The sequence below is a fragment of the Lathamus discolor genome, chromosome Z (assembly GCF_037157495.1).
Source record: "Lathamus discolor isolate bLatDis1 chromosome Z, bLatDis1.hap1, whole genome shotgun sequence".
Classification (NCBI taxonomy): Eukaryota; Metazoa; Chordata; class Aves; order Psittaciformes; family Psittacidae; genus Lathamus; species Lathamus discolor.
The window spans coordinates 48,270,059-48,283,372 of NC_088909.1; the positions used below are offsets into that span (position 1 = coordinate 48,270,059).

The following is a 13,314-nucleotide window of genomic DNA, read 5'->3' on the forward strand; positions in this document are numbered from 1 at the left end:
ACTTATTCAGAAAGCTATAGCATAAATTAAGAAACCTACAAAAAACAAATATATTAATAAAGCTATAAATAACATACAAATTTATAAAGAATGCTATAAGTAACATATAAATTTATTAAAAAAGCCATAAATAACACAAATTTATGAAGAAAGCTATAAATAACATACAAATTTATGATGAAATATATAAACAACATATAAGTTTATTAAGAAAACTATAAATAACAAATATATTGATAAAGCTATAAATAACAACCGAATTTATTAAGAATGCCATAAATGAGAAATTTATAAAGCTATAAGTAACATACAAAATTATGAAGAAAGCTATAAATAACATATAGATTTATTAAGAAAGCTATCAATAACATAAAAATCTATGAAGAAAGCTCTAACATAAATTTATTAAGAAACCTATAAATAACAAATAATAAAGCTATAGCATCCAATTAATGAAGAATGCTATAAGTAACATATAAATTTATTAAGAAAGCTATAAATAACATACAAATTTATTCATAAAGCTATAAAATACAAATTTATGAAGAAAGCTAGACATAACATACAAATTTATTAATAAAGCTATAAATAACACTAATTTATGAAGAAAGCTATAAATGACATTTAAATTTATAAATAAATCTATAAATAACAAACAAATTTATTAAGAAATCTATAAATTTATAAATAAATCTATAAAGTACACATTTATTAATAAAGCTATAAATAAAAATACACCAAATTATGAAGCTATACATGACATAAATTTATAAATATAGCTATAAATAACATACAATTTAATGAAGAAAGATATACATAACCTATAAATTTATAAATATATCTATAAATAACATACAAATTAATGAAAAAAGCCATACACGACCTAAAAATTTATAAATATAGCTATAAATAACATACAAATTCATTAAAAACGCTATACATTACCTATAAATTTATAAATATAGCTATAAATAGCATACAAATTAATGAAAAAAGCTATACATGACCTATAAGTTTATAAATATAGCTATAAACAACACACAATTTTATGAAGAAAGGTATACATAACCTATAAATTTATAACTATATCTATGAAAAACAAACAAATTAATGAAAAAAGCTATACATGACCTATAAATTTATAAATATAGCTATAAATAAAATACAAATTAATGAAAAAAGCTATACATGACCTATACATTTATAAATATAGCTATAAATAACATACAAATTCATAAAAAAAGCTATACATGACCTATAAATTTATAAATATAGCTATAAATAACATACAAATTAATGAAGAAAGCTACACATGACCTATAAATTTATAAATATAGCTATAAATACCATTCAAATTAATGAAAAAGGCTATACATGACCTTTAAATTTATAAATATAGCTATAAATAACATACAAATTCATGAAAAACGCCATACATGACCTATAAATTTATAAATATAGCTATAAATAACATACAAATTAATGAAAAAAGCTATACATGACCTATAAATTTATAAATATAGCTATAAATACCATTCAAATTAATGAAAAAGGCTATACATGACCTTTAAATTTATAAATATAGCTATAAATAACATACAAATTCATGAAAAAAGCCATACATGACCTATAAATTTATAAATATAACTATAAATACCATACAAAATTATGAAGAAAGCTATACATAGCCTATACATTTACAAATATAGCTATAAATAACATACAAATTAATGAAAAAAGCTATACATGACCTATAAATTTATAAATACAGCTAAAAATAACATACAAATTAACGAAAAAAGCTATACATGACCTATACATTTATAAATATAGCTATAAATAACATACAAATTCATGAAAAACGCTATACATGACCTATAAATTTATAAATATAGCTATAAATAACATACAAATTAATGAAAAAAGCTATACATGACCTATAAATTTATAAATATAGCTATAAATACCATAAAAATTTTTGAAAAAGGCTATACATGACTTATAAATTTATAAAAATAGCTATAAATAACATACAAATTCATGAAAAACGCCATTCATGACCTATAAATTTATAAATATAGCTATAAATACCATACAAATTCATGAAGAAAGCTATACATAGCCTATACATTTACAAATATAGCTATAAATAACATACAAATTAATGAAAAAAGCTGTATATGACCTATAAATTTCTAAATATAGCTATAAATAACATACAAATTCATGAGAAACGCCATACATGACCTATAAATTTATAAATATATCAATAAATAACATACAAACTTATTAAGAAATCTATAAATTTATAAATAAATCTATAAAGTACACATTTATTAATAAAGCTATAAATACAGATACACCAATTTATGAAGCTATACGTGACATAAATTTATAAATATAGCTATAAATAACATACAAATTAATGAAAAAAGCTATACATGACCTATAAATTTATAAATATAGCTATAAACAACATACAATTCTATGAAGAAAGGTATACATAACCTATAAATTAAAAAATATATCTATAAATAACATACAAATTAATGAAAAAAGCTATACATGACCTATAAATTTATAAATATAGCTATAAACAACATACAATTCTATGAAGAAAGGTATACATAACCTATAAATTAAAAAATATATCTATAAATAACATACAAATTAATGAAAAAAGCTATACATGACCTATAAATTTATAGATATACCTATAAATACCAAACAAATTAATGACAAAAGCTATACATGACCTATAAATTTATAAATATAGCTATAAATAACATAGCTATAAATAACATACAAATTCATGAAAAACTCTATACATGACCTATAAATTTATAAATATAGCTAGAAATAACATACAAATTAATGAAAAAAGCTATACATGACCTATAAGTTTATAAATATAGCTATAAATAACATACAAATATATGAAGCTACACATGATATAAATTTATAAATATAGCTATAAATAACATACAAATTAATGAAAAAAGCTATACATGACCTATAAATTTATAAATATAGCTATAAATACCATTCAAATTAATGAAAAAGGCTATACATGACCTATAAATTTATAAAGACAGCTAGAAATAACATACAAATTAATGAAAAAAGCTATACATGACCTATAAACTTATAAATATAGCTATAAACAACATATAATTTTATGAAGAAAGGTATACATAACCTATAAATTAAAAAATATATCTATAAATAACATACAAATTAATGAAAAAAGCTATACATGACCTATAAATTTATAGATATACCTATAAATACCAAACAAATTAATGACAAAAGCTATACATGACCTATAAATTTATAAATATTGCTATAAATAACATAGCTATAAATAACATACAAATTCATGAAAAACGCTATACATGACTTATAAATTTATAAATATAGCTATAAATAACATACAAATTAACGAAAAAAGCTATACATGACCTATACATTTATAAATATAGCTATAAATAACATAGCTATAAATAACATACAAATTCATGAAAAACGCTTTACATGACCTATAAATTTATAAATATAGCTATAAATAACATACAAATTAACGAAAAAAGCTATACATGACCTATAAATTTATAAATACAGCTATAAATAACATAAAAATTAATGAAAAAAGCTATACATGACCTATAAATTTATAAATATAGCTATAAATACCATACAAATTAATGAAAAAAGCTATACATGACCTATAAATTTATAAATATAGCTAGAAATAACATACAAATTTATGAAGCTATACATGACATAAATTTATAAATATAGCTATAAATAACATACAAATTTATGAAGAAAGCTATACATAACCTATAAATATATCTGTAAATAACATACAATTTTATGAAGAAAGCTATACATAACCTATAAATTTATAAATATAGCTATAAATAACCTACAAATTAATGAAAAAAGCTATACATGACCTATAAATTTATAAATATAGCTAGAAATAACATACAAATTAATGAAAAAAGCTATACATTACCTATAAATTTATAAATATAGCTATAAACAACATACAAATTTATGAAGAAAGGTGTACATGACATAAATTTATAAGTAAGTCTATAAGTAACATACAAATTTATGAAGAAACCTATAAATAACATACGCATTTATGAAGAAAGCTATAAGTAACACACAAATTCACAAATAAAGCTCTCTAGAAGTTCAAAGTCAGGAAACGGAACAGAAGAGGTGTGACCCTGAACCCAGGTCCCGGTTGTGTGCGGAGCGCTGCTGCCGGACTCGCAGGACGGAGCCAGCCGGCAGCTGCTCCACGTGTTCACACGCTCCTCACTCTGCTGTCTTCCTCCAGAAGCAGCCCCGCTTACAGGCTCCACCTTCCGGCTCCTGGGGATCTAGGGAGCAAACAACACCGAGGAAGTATCAGGCCTTGGCTCTGGCTCACCTGGCAGCACGCACAGCAACTGTGCTGCCATCAGGGACAGTCAAGTCTGGCCAAAGGCGGCCTGCGACTCGAAAGTCTGAGGGTGTTTTTCTCCTGTGTTTCAGCACACGTTATCAGCAGGCTGGTATGAAATTTATTTAGTCATCTGAGCCAGAAAGGTTGGACTCGTGCACTAACTTCGGCACCGTGGTGGGTTTTTCCCCGCTTACTTCAACAGTCACTTCACTAGTCAGTCTTCCCTTTGTGGCACTGTCACCCTCCAGCAAACATGTCTCCAGCCTGCATCTCAGTGCTGTGTACTGTGACATGCAGGGGTCTGGCACAACTCCCACAACTTCGGCTTTTATTGACTGAGAGAATTTAGTCCCTTGTCCACCTAGGAGTCCTCAGCACCAGCTTAGCTATAGAAGCGTGTCGCGAAGCACGCTAAGAGCTCGGACCAGTGTAATAGTTGAACTGAAGGCCCAGTGAGGTACTTACACTGCAGACAGTAACTCAACTCCTGTGATCTCCCCTTCCTGGAAGAGTTTCAGAGCAGCTGTCTTGGCCACCTCTAAAAAATGCAGGATCTCTTACCAGGGACTTACCCTGCCGTGAGCTCTGTCTCCTCTTCCTGCACCGCGGCTTTACAGACGACCCTGCCTCTTCTGCAGCAGGTTTGTTCACTGCCTCAGGTCCTGAAGTCAGCTCTCTCTCTTCCGTCACCGATTCACATCTCACATTCGCGTTCTCCTTTAAATAAACACACCAAAAAATGAAATAAACCCAAAGATCGCTCAATAGCTTCTTGTTATCACTGCAGGCACAAAACAAGAACTGCTCTTCTCCACTCCAAAAGGGCACCTGAGAAGTGCTGAGCACACGAGGAATGTTTTGAACCCAGAATTAAGGTTGCCAAACTGAAATTCAGGCTCTGACGAGCTAAACCTGCCCATTCCTGGGGACTTTTACCTCCATTTAGCACTTACTTGAGCAGCACTAAACAGTCCTTCCACAAGAAACATTTTGGAGGGGCGAGCTGGGTTGTGATCCAGTTGTTCTCCCTGCTCTTCACGGGCCCCCTGCGTGGTCACAGCGTCTTGCACGCTTTCAGCAGCAGCAGCGCTTTCTATGGCCGCACGGATGTAGCTGTCAAACAGTTCTCCATCCCAGCTTTCTGCAGGTTCCGGTGTCACTACATCAGCGCCTCGTGAATCACGCATCTCTTTGAAAAACTGAAACACATCTTCATAACTCAGTTCTGGCAACTTCTCCACGTCCTCTGATGCATGATGTGCCCCATCAGAGGGCAGGCACTCAGCTGCAGAAGGTGGCTGCACTTCAGGACTCTGCGAGAAACAAAACACAGGGAATGTCTAGGTGAAAAAATCACAACCATTTTCAGTCAGGGCTGACGGATTTTACTGCTTCTGAGGACCGTGCAAGTGCTTACTGATGATCAGTACACAAGCACGGCAGGATGATCAATGCTCTAGCTAGCTGCATCCCTCAGCAGGACCTCAGGGAAGCGTCTGCCCCAGAGCACACACAAGGTAGAGCTGATTATTGGCCACAGCTCAGTGAGATCCACAGGCAAAAAGCACGGTCTGCTCTACCACCTGCACAGCCCCTGCCACCCTGCTCCAGGAGAAACGATCGAGGCTACACTAAGGCTCGGAAATCTCAAGCCCTTTTGATCCGGGTAAGCTCATATTAAAACAGAAAAACGGGCAAAAAGGGCAAAAGGTTGGTTTTTGCAAGACAAGAAACTGGACCATCAGGCTTGCACAGGTCAACCCTTTTTCAGCACACACCAGCAGAGCTTGCTTTGCTTACCCCCTCTGAGGAAAAAAAGCATCTCCATGCTGCTGGAATGCAAAAGGAAGCCCTGGCATTTTTACTGAGGTTCTTTTGCTATTCGATAAGCCAGGCCACCCAATAAGATCCCGTCCCAGACTTCTCTCCTTCCTGCCGCAAGCCCAGAAACCTGCGGTCCGTGCATGGGGTCTCCTCCCTTCCCCCTGCTCTCTGTGCGCTGCACTCACCTGCACAAAGGCGCAGTCGGTGGACGCCGCAGCACTGGTGCTGACAGTCAGAGGACCTCCCTGGCCAGGGGGTGAACACTGCGGGATGCCTGCAAAATTCAGACACGGGGATCAGACTGCCAGAACTGGGGCCCAGTGTGCACAGTTCTATTGCTTACTTGCATTAAACACTGCAGTAACCACTCAGTAAGCTAACTCCCCGGAATGTATTATGACCTCCCCACTGACTGTAAGACTCAGTTCTCCACCTTAAAACATATTTCGTCTAAGGTATGTAGACACAGATCAAACACACACACACACACACACACACTGGAATGAAAATGTCATCTTATTCCAAAAAGCAGCTCTGTAGATGAAGCACTTTCTGCAGGCCTCAGCTTCTGGGGACAGGCAGAGAGAACTTACAAGGAAAGGCACTACTGGCAGGACAGACAATCTTCAAAATTTGCAGTCCTTCTGGGCGAGGGAGAAATCCTTGATGAAATCAAATCTAGGCCAACGTTCACAGTAATTAAACGGTACAAGTGTGACTTGAGACAGCCACGTGATCAGACCCATTTCTTTGCAATGCCTGACACCTACGTGGGATTCCTCACGAGACAGCTGCTATGATAACCAATACGGGGTTTAATACCTATACCTATTGCCCTTTTTCATAGGAAATCGATCAACTTTTGCCCATCTGGGAGCAACAAACGCAAGAGCTAAACAACATGGAGCGAGCTAGTGGACATCCTTCCACAGCAGCACGAGACTCGTGTCTGACTCCTGTTACCTCAAAAGCTCATTCTGAGCAACCTTACGATGAAGTCTGGACATCTTTCAGAAGAACACTCTGTGACTTGCAAACATATTACAGTTCTGGACAGTGCCAGAAATCTAATGGTACCTGGGCTTCACTCCCTGGGAACTCCAAAGGATGTCGACAAACACAAGAAAACCACCAAAGAAACCTAAAGGGCTACTGCCCTTCAGTGCAAGAGAGCGAAGGAGAGATTGGCTGTAACCTGCTGGAGGAATCCTAAGGAAACAAACACCTGGTACAAAGAGCCTAGTTTCTAAAGAGAAGAAAAGGAAGAACCCAAAGGGGAAAAGTGCTTGTGAAGCAGGAGGCAAGTGTAAAACAGAAAGTCCAGATCACAGGCTATAAGAAGCTACGAGTAAAGTAGAAACTGCACAACTCTTGCACTCAGCAGAGCTTATAGTGAAAGCAGCTCGTGACTCAAGCGCACTGTAATGCCTGTACATCAAGGGGAGGAGAACAAACATAACCGTGCAGAAGCCCAGACCGGTGACCAATTCTGAATGGGCGCGAAGTGCAGAATGGTGCACAAAAAGAATGGTTTGCACTCATAACACCTTTTCTTGGGGTTTTTTGCCAGCTGCAGCAGTTCCTGATGGAACAGCAAGAAAAACTGCACCTGTGGAAATCCCACTGATGGGCTCGGCCGGCAGGAGCAAAGGGGCCAATTCATTTGTAATACTTCAGGTCTTCCAGCTGAATCAAGATTCCACACACACCCGCTTCACCCACACACTTTGTCCTCCCCTGCTCGTTGCAGAGAAGGCACTTCTGAGCTCCTCTGTCTCTCATACAGTTCATCTCATCAGAGCCAGAAGAAATGAGCAGCTAAAGCCCATTCTGTCACCGGCTGTTAGCAAGTAACGGACCCGGCACACACATCTCACTGGAAGCACACACGTCAGACACACACACAGTGACGGAGCACCGGGGAAAAACATTTCATGCATCACTTTGCAGTAAGTTCTCGAGCAGCAAGTGAAGAACTTTTGCCGTACGTGTTGGATCCGGGGCTTGCAAGCACTGCCCTGGAGACGCGCAGCTGGCGGGGTCTGGAACGGAAGCACCGGCTGGAGCCCCTCGCTGAAGCGGCAGAAGCGAGCACACGGTCCGGAGAGTGTACGTGACCGCCGTGGAACACTTGTGGAGGACGGGAAAAGGAGCCCCCTGGCCTGGGAGAGCTGGGGAAGCCCCGTGCCCTGGCAGCGACCCAACGGAACCCTGCCATGGTCTGGAAGGGACCGGCGGCTGCTGGGATGTCGTCGCCTGGAAGGCAGGGGGGTCCTGGCATGAGGCCGCTCTGTCGGAGGAAGGAAAGAAGCTGCCTGGATGACAAGGTTGGGGAGCCTGTCCTACAGTCACCAGTCCTGCAAAACAACGGCAAACAAGGATTAAGGGATTTGCTCCAATGCTCTTCATCCAGAAACAGCCTCTGTTCTTACACCTAAACACACGCTAGCTGCTGCAGCACTAACACCTGAACACACAGGAACATCAGTGCTGTGCCAACGCACAGTCACCTCTGGAGCATTCAGTCTCCTGAAACCCTCAGGAGCAAGTGGCCGCTACTTAGAAATGTGCTACTATAAATCCAAATGGGCAGGAGCTGACTAAACCGGCACAAGCCATCGAGGGAGTGCTGCGCGTTACATCAGGCAGCAAGGTAAAATAAAGGGGGAATCGTGAAGCACGGCTCTACCGAACTCCAGCGCTGACAGCACACGGGCAGCCAAGGCAAGGGCAACGTCCAAATCCTAAACGTGACTCTGAGAGCACTCCATCACAAGCCATTCGGTTTGTCAAGGAAAACAAAACCAAAGCCAGCTTTTTTCCAGGCAGCTCAGCCGGTTCGGTTGAGTCTAAAAAAGCTCAGGCTTTGCCGTTTTGTTACTTCCAAGATACTCCCTTTAACCTTCTGTGGTTTCCTCTCTCAGTCAGTTACGGTTTCATGAAATGGTACTTGCCCTCATACGGTTACCCATCGCTTCACACGGATTTAACGACAGCTTATGGAGCAACCCCTCAAGGAGAAGTAGCGTTCACCTATCTGGTAGGGCTGTGCCCGCTCCACAGAGGCAGGGTGAGGGCGCTCTTACTGACTGATGAGGCAGGGGGGACACAAAATCACAAATGGAATACACGAATCTTTAGAATCAGTTTTAAGTAATGTTAAGTTTGATGGCTTTGTAACAGTAGCAATGGAAAATTACTAAAGTGCATGATACATAGAAAAAAAAAGAGTGCTGCTAGAGAACACATTGAGCCTTCTTGTACAAGGGAAATTGTTATAGTTGACACGGTTTTAAGAGAACCAGTCTAGAAGAACAGGGCACAGGGGCAAGGAGTATCTGGGAAGGGCAGGTGTCCAGGATGGGCTACAGCTAACCTAACTGATAAGCAGGAGGACAGGAGGATTCTTATGTCTCTGGCGCTAACGAACCAATTAAACTGGTCTGAGCATCTACTGCGCGTGCTCCAAAGGCTGCCAGAAGCGATGAAGACTGTTGGAAGAAGTGAACGACCCTCAGAGACCACCACCACAACTCTGTACGCACGCGGGGAACTTTCTGGAAAATGACGTCATGTACGTATGCCCAGGGACTATGTAAGGCCGGCCTGGGGAGCAACGGGGAGACACGCGTTAGGGGGAGCTATCCCCCGCGTCTCCCGGCGCCGCAATAAAGGATACCTGCTTGTCAGCTTGAAAACTCTGTGGGCAAGTTTGTCCTGGGGTTTTCTCCCAGTCACTGAGCCACGCGCGAACCTCGCTCCCCCTGCCTGCTGGCAGCGCATCTCCCCGCACGAACAACAGCGGCTTTCCCGCACCGGCGGAGCTGAGCGGCCGCCAGCAAGCTCGGGCAACCCTGCTCCCTGCGGGGGGGCCGATCTCCAACCCCCACAGCCCCCAGTGCTTCTCGGCCCGCAGCCCGGGCCACCCCAGCTCACCGGGCCTGGCAGCCTCGCCGAGCGTCGAGGGCGGGCGCTGGGGGCGCTGGGGCGGGCGGCTGGGCAGCTCCGGGCCGGCCGCCAGCTTCGCCTTCTTGGCGCTCGTCAGGCGCTTGAGGCGCACGAGGAGCTCGGGGCGGCCGCGGCGGAAATGGGGGCTCTGGAAGTGGAGCAGCGGCCCGGCGGAGCTGCCGCCAATGTCCCCCGCCGGGTCCTGCAGGGGCCCGGGCCCCGGCCCCAGCCTGCGGAACCCGTACAGGTTCAGCTGCCGGAGGAAGTTGGCGAAGCTCCTGGTCTTGAAGAGCTCCGGGCCCAGCGCCGCCCCCTCGCCGGCCGGCTCCGCGCCCAGCAGCTCCCGCTCGAAGAGCCGCCGGTCCACGACCAGCCCCTCGCCACGGGCATCCCAGCGCACGGAGCCGCAGCGCGGGCTGTTCACCAGCTGCCAGAGCTTGGCCGGGAAGTGCCTGGGGTTGACAGCGCCGGGCAGCCGCAGGCCCTCCATGGCGCTCCCCGCCAACGGACGCACCGGCCGCTCGCGCTCCACCGGCCGCCGGGCAAGGCCCGGCCCCATCGGCCCGCGCCGGGGGAGCGACACCGGCCCGTGCGCCGCCCGGCACGGGCCCGGCTTCAGCCCGCGCTGCCCGCCGGGGCCGGCCCCGCCACCCCCTCGCCTCGGCACGGCCGGGCCCGCAGCGGCTCCCCGCGCCCCCAGCCCCGCCGGGCCCCTCGGCCGCTCCCCGGTCCCAGCCCCGAGAGGGAAATCGTGACCAGAAGTTCAACCCCGAACCTGCAGCCCCTCCAACATGGATATTCTCACTTACTTACACGTGTAAGACTCCGCCTCTCTAAAGCCTCACTGGCCACCACTCTTCTCTGACGGAGACATCAGCTCCCCTAAGGGCAGATGTCCAGGGCCTGCTTCTGAGCCTAATGTCTTAGGACAGAAACCAGGAGCTGCACATGGCCTTCACAGGGAGCCCTCTGGCACAGTGCCACCAACACGGATATCCTCTGCTGCTTACCCACCTCACTCTCCATCTCTGTAAAGCCTGAGTAGGCACCACACTCCGGTGACCGAGACACCAGCTCCCTAAGTGCAAGTGTCCACACCCTGCTGCTAAGCCTGTTGTGTTGTTCAGACAGGAGAAGAGCAGGCTGCGTGGAGACCTTGTAGCAGCCTTCTGGTATCTACAGGGGGCCTATAAGGACACTGGAGAGCAACTCTTCATTAGGGACTGTAGTGACAGGAGAAGGGGTAACAGCTTAAAACTTAAACAGGGGAAGTTTAGATTGGCTATAAGGAGGAAGTTCTTTACTGTGAGGGTGGTGAGGCGCTGGAACGGGTTGCCCAAGAAAGTTGTGAATGCTCCATCTCTGGCGGTGTTCAAGGCCAGGTTGAAGAGAGCCTTGTGTGACATGGTCTCTTGTGAGGCATCCCTGCCCGTGGAAGGGGGGTTGGAACTGGTTGATCTTAAGGTCCTTTTCAAGCCTAACTATTCTATGCTTCCATGATTATACGTGTCTGCAGATTAAGACTAAACAACCAGTATGGGTGAAAGTCTCATAAAAATTCCGTCTTGGCCATGGTCTGATTATTTTATTACAGTTGATTAATATGAAGAGGCAATAAGCAAGCAACGCTGGGTTCCCTTCTGTATCAAATCCTCTACTATTGGTTTCAGCCCTTGTCTTCCTGCCAAAGAAATCGGGTAACCCTGATAGGTTCTTTTGTATTCGTTATTTTATTTTCCGTGCCATTTACATATAAATTTAAAGCCGGAATCATCAAAAGACCCAAATATCGGCCAGTATAAATGGTCAGGCCGAATTTCCTCTTCAGTCCACACTTCCATACAGTAATGGACCATTTTTATTCTTTCCTTTCTGGGACGGCCAAGAACCCCAGTGGTTAAACATTAACCCCAGGGGACTGTCTGGGGTTATTTCCTGTAACTTGCTCCCTGCCTTATTTCGGGGACCTCTCCGTGGGCCCCTTCCTGGGTTAGAGTTACAACTCCTACTCTGTCCCATTTCCCACCATGTGTGCTTCCTTTCAATCAACCACTATCGCTTCCCTCCTTCAGCAGCCAAGTCCCTCGCGGGAGATTGGAAACGCGCTTAGAAGAGGCCCACACTCGCTTCACGGACCCTGACCCGTGCTTTCACAGATTCAGAATACCCGGTCCGTGTCTCACCGTACACTCCGTCTCTTCACCGACCGGGTTCTTCACTGAAACCACGGTTAGAGGAAAAGCACACAACTTTGTTGCGTCTCATAGACACACACAGCGGCCTTCCCACCCAGCCGAACGGTACTTACAGTCCGCTGTTCCCGTCCGGATCTTCGTGCACAAGAATTACGGGTAATTGATACTGCAGTGTTCAGGGAGCTTGAATTCCTTGGTTATTGCCTCTCTGTTCGTTGATCTCGTGAGACTGCCCGGGACTAGAAGTCCCGAGCCACAAATTGTGGGGCGCCTCCTCGTAAGAGCTACAGTCCCAGGCAGCCTCCACAGAGATCACGTCGGGGTCACCAATTTTGTTATAAAAATTCCGTCTTGGCCATGGTCTGATTTAATTCTTTTATTACAATTGATTAGTACAGAGGGGCAATAAGCAAGCAGCGCTGGGTGCGTAGGGGAGTCTCTGCTCCACCAAGACGCACGCCGGGTTCTTTGGGGTCCAGTCTCTTACACTTCTCGGTCTTGGGTCTCAGCCAGTCCCTTCTTCGTCTGTACCCGGATGCCAACGCGGCCCCCTTTTCATTGGTCTTTTCTTGTTGCCGAGGTCTGCTTTTGGGTGAAGAAACTTCTTGGAAGAGGTACTGAACCCCTTGGTAATTGATTAATAAAGAATCGTTTATCACAAGCCTAATCACAGCCCTAGTTCTATCCTTCTATGGTTATTTAGTCAAAGCACAGGTTTCACAAACCCCTTCCTTAGAGCACTCAAGCAGTAAAACAAAACCTGATGATTTTAACAGTCAAAAATGATTAAAGACTCTTCTATTCCTTTGTTTCTTCTTCTCTCCCTTCATTATATAGACAGCAACATTTATTATAGTCAAAGTCGTTTTTATACATCCCATACAT

The 13,314-nt window shown here is 42.6% G+C and overlaps 1 protein-coding gene across 1 annotated transcript; it reads right to left on the minus strand.

Moving 5' to 3' along the window:
- Window positions 1–4,332: 4,332 nt before the first annotated feature.
- LOC136005016 (heat shock factor protein 5-like) lies at window positions 4,333–10,793 on the minus strand. Its single transcript, XM_065662111.1, has 7 exons — window positions 10,223–10,793; window positions 8,264–8,643; window positions 8,009–8,011; window positions 6,472–6,549; window positions 5,416–5,775; window positions 5,035–5,179; window positions 4,333–4,397 (listed from the first exon to the last, which is right to left on the minus strand). The coding sequence occupies exons 1-7, from the start codon at window positions 10,791–10,793 to the stop codon at window positions 4,333–4,335; spliced, it is 1,602 nt and encodes a 533-aa protein (XP_065518183.1).
- Window positions 10,794–13,314: the final 2,521 nt, after the last annotated feature.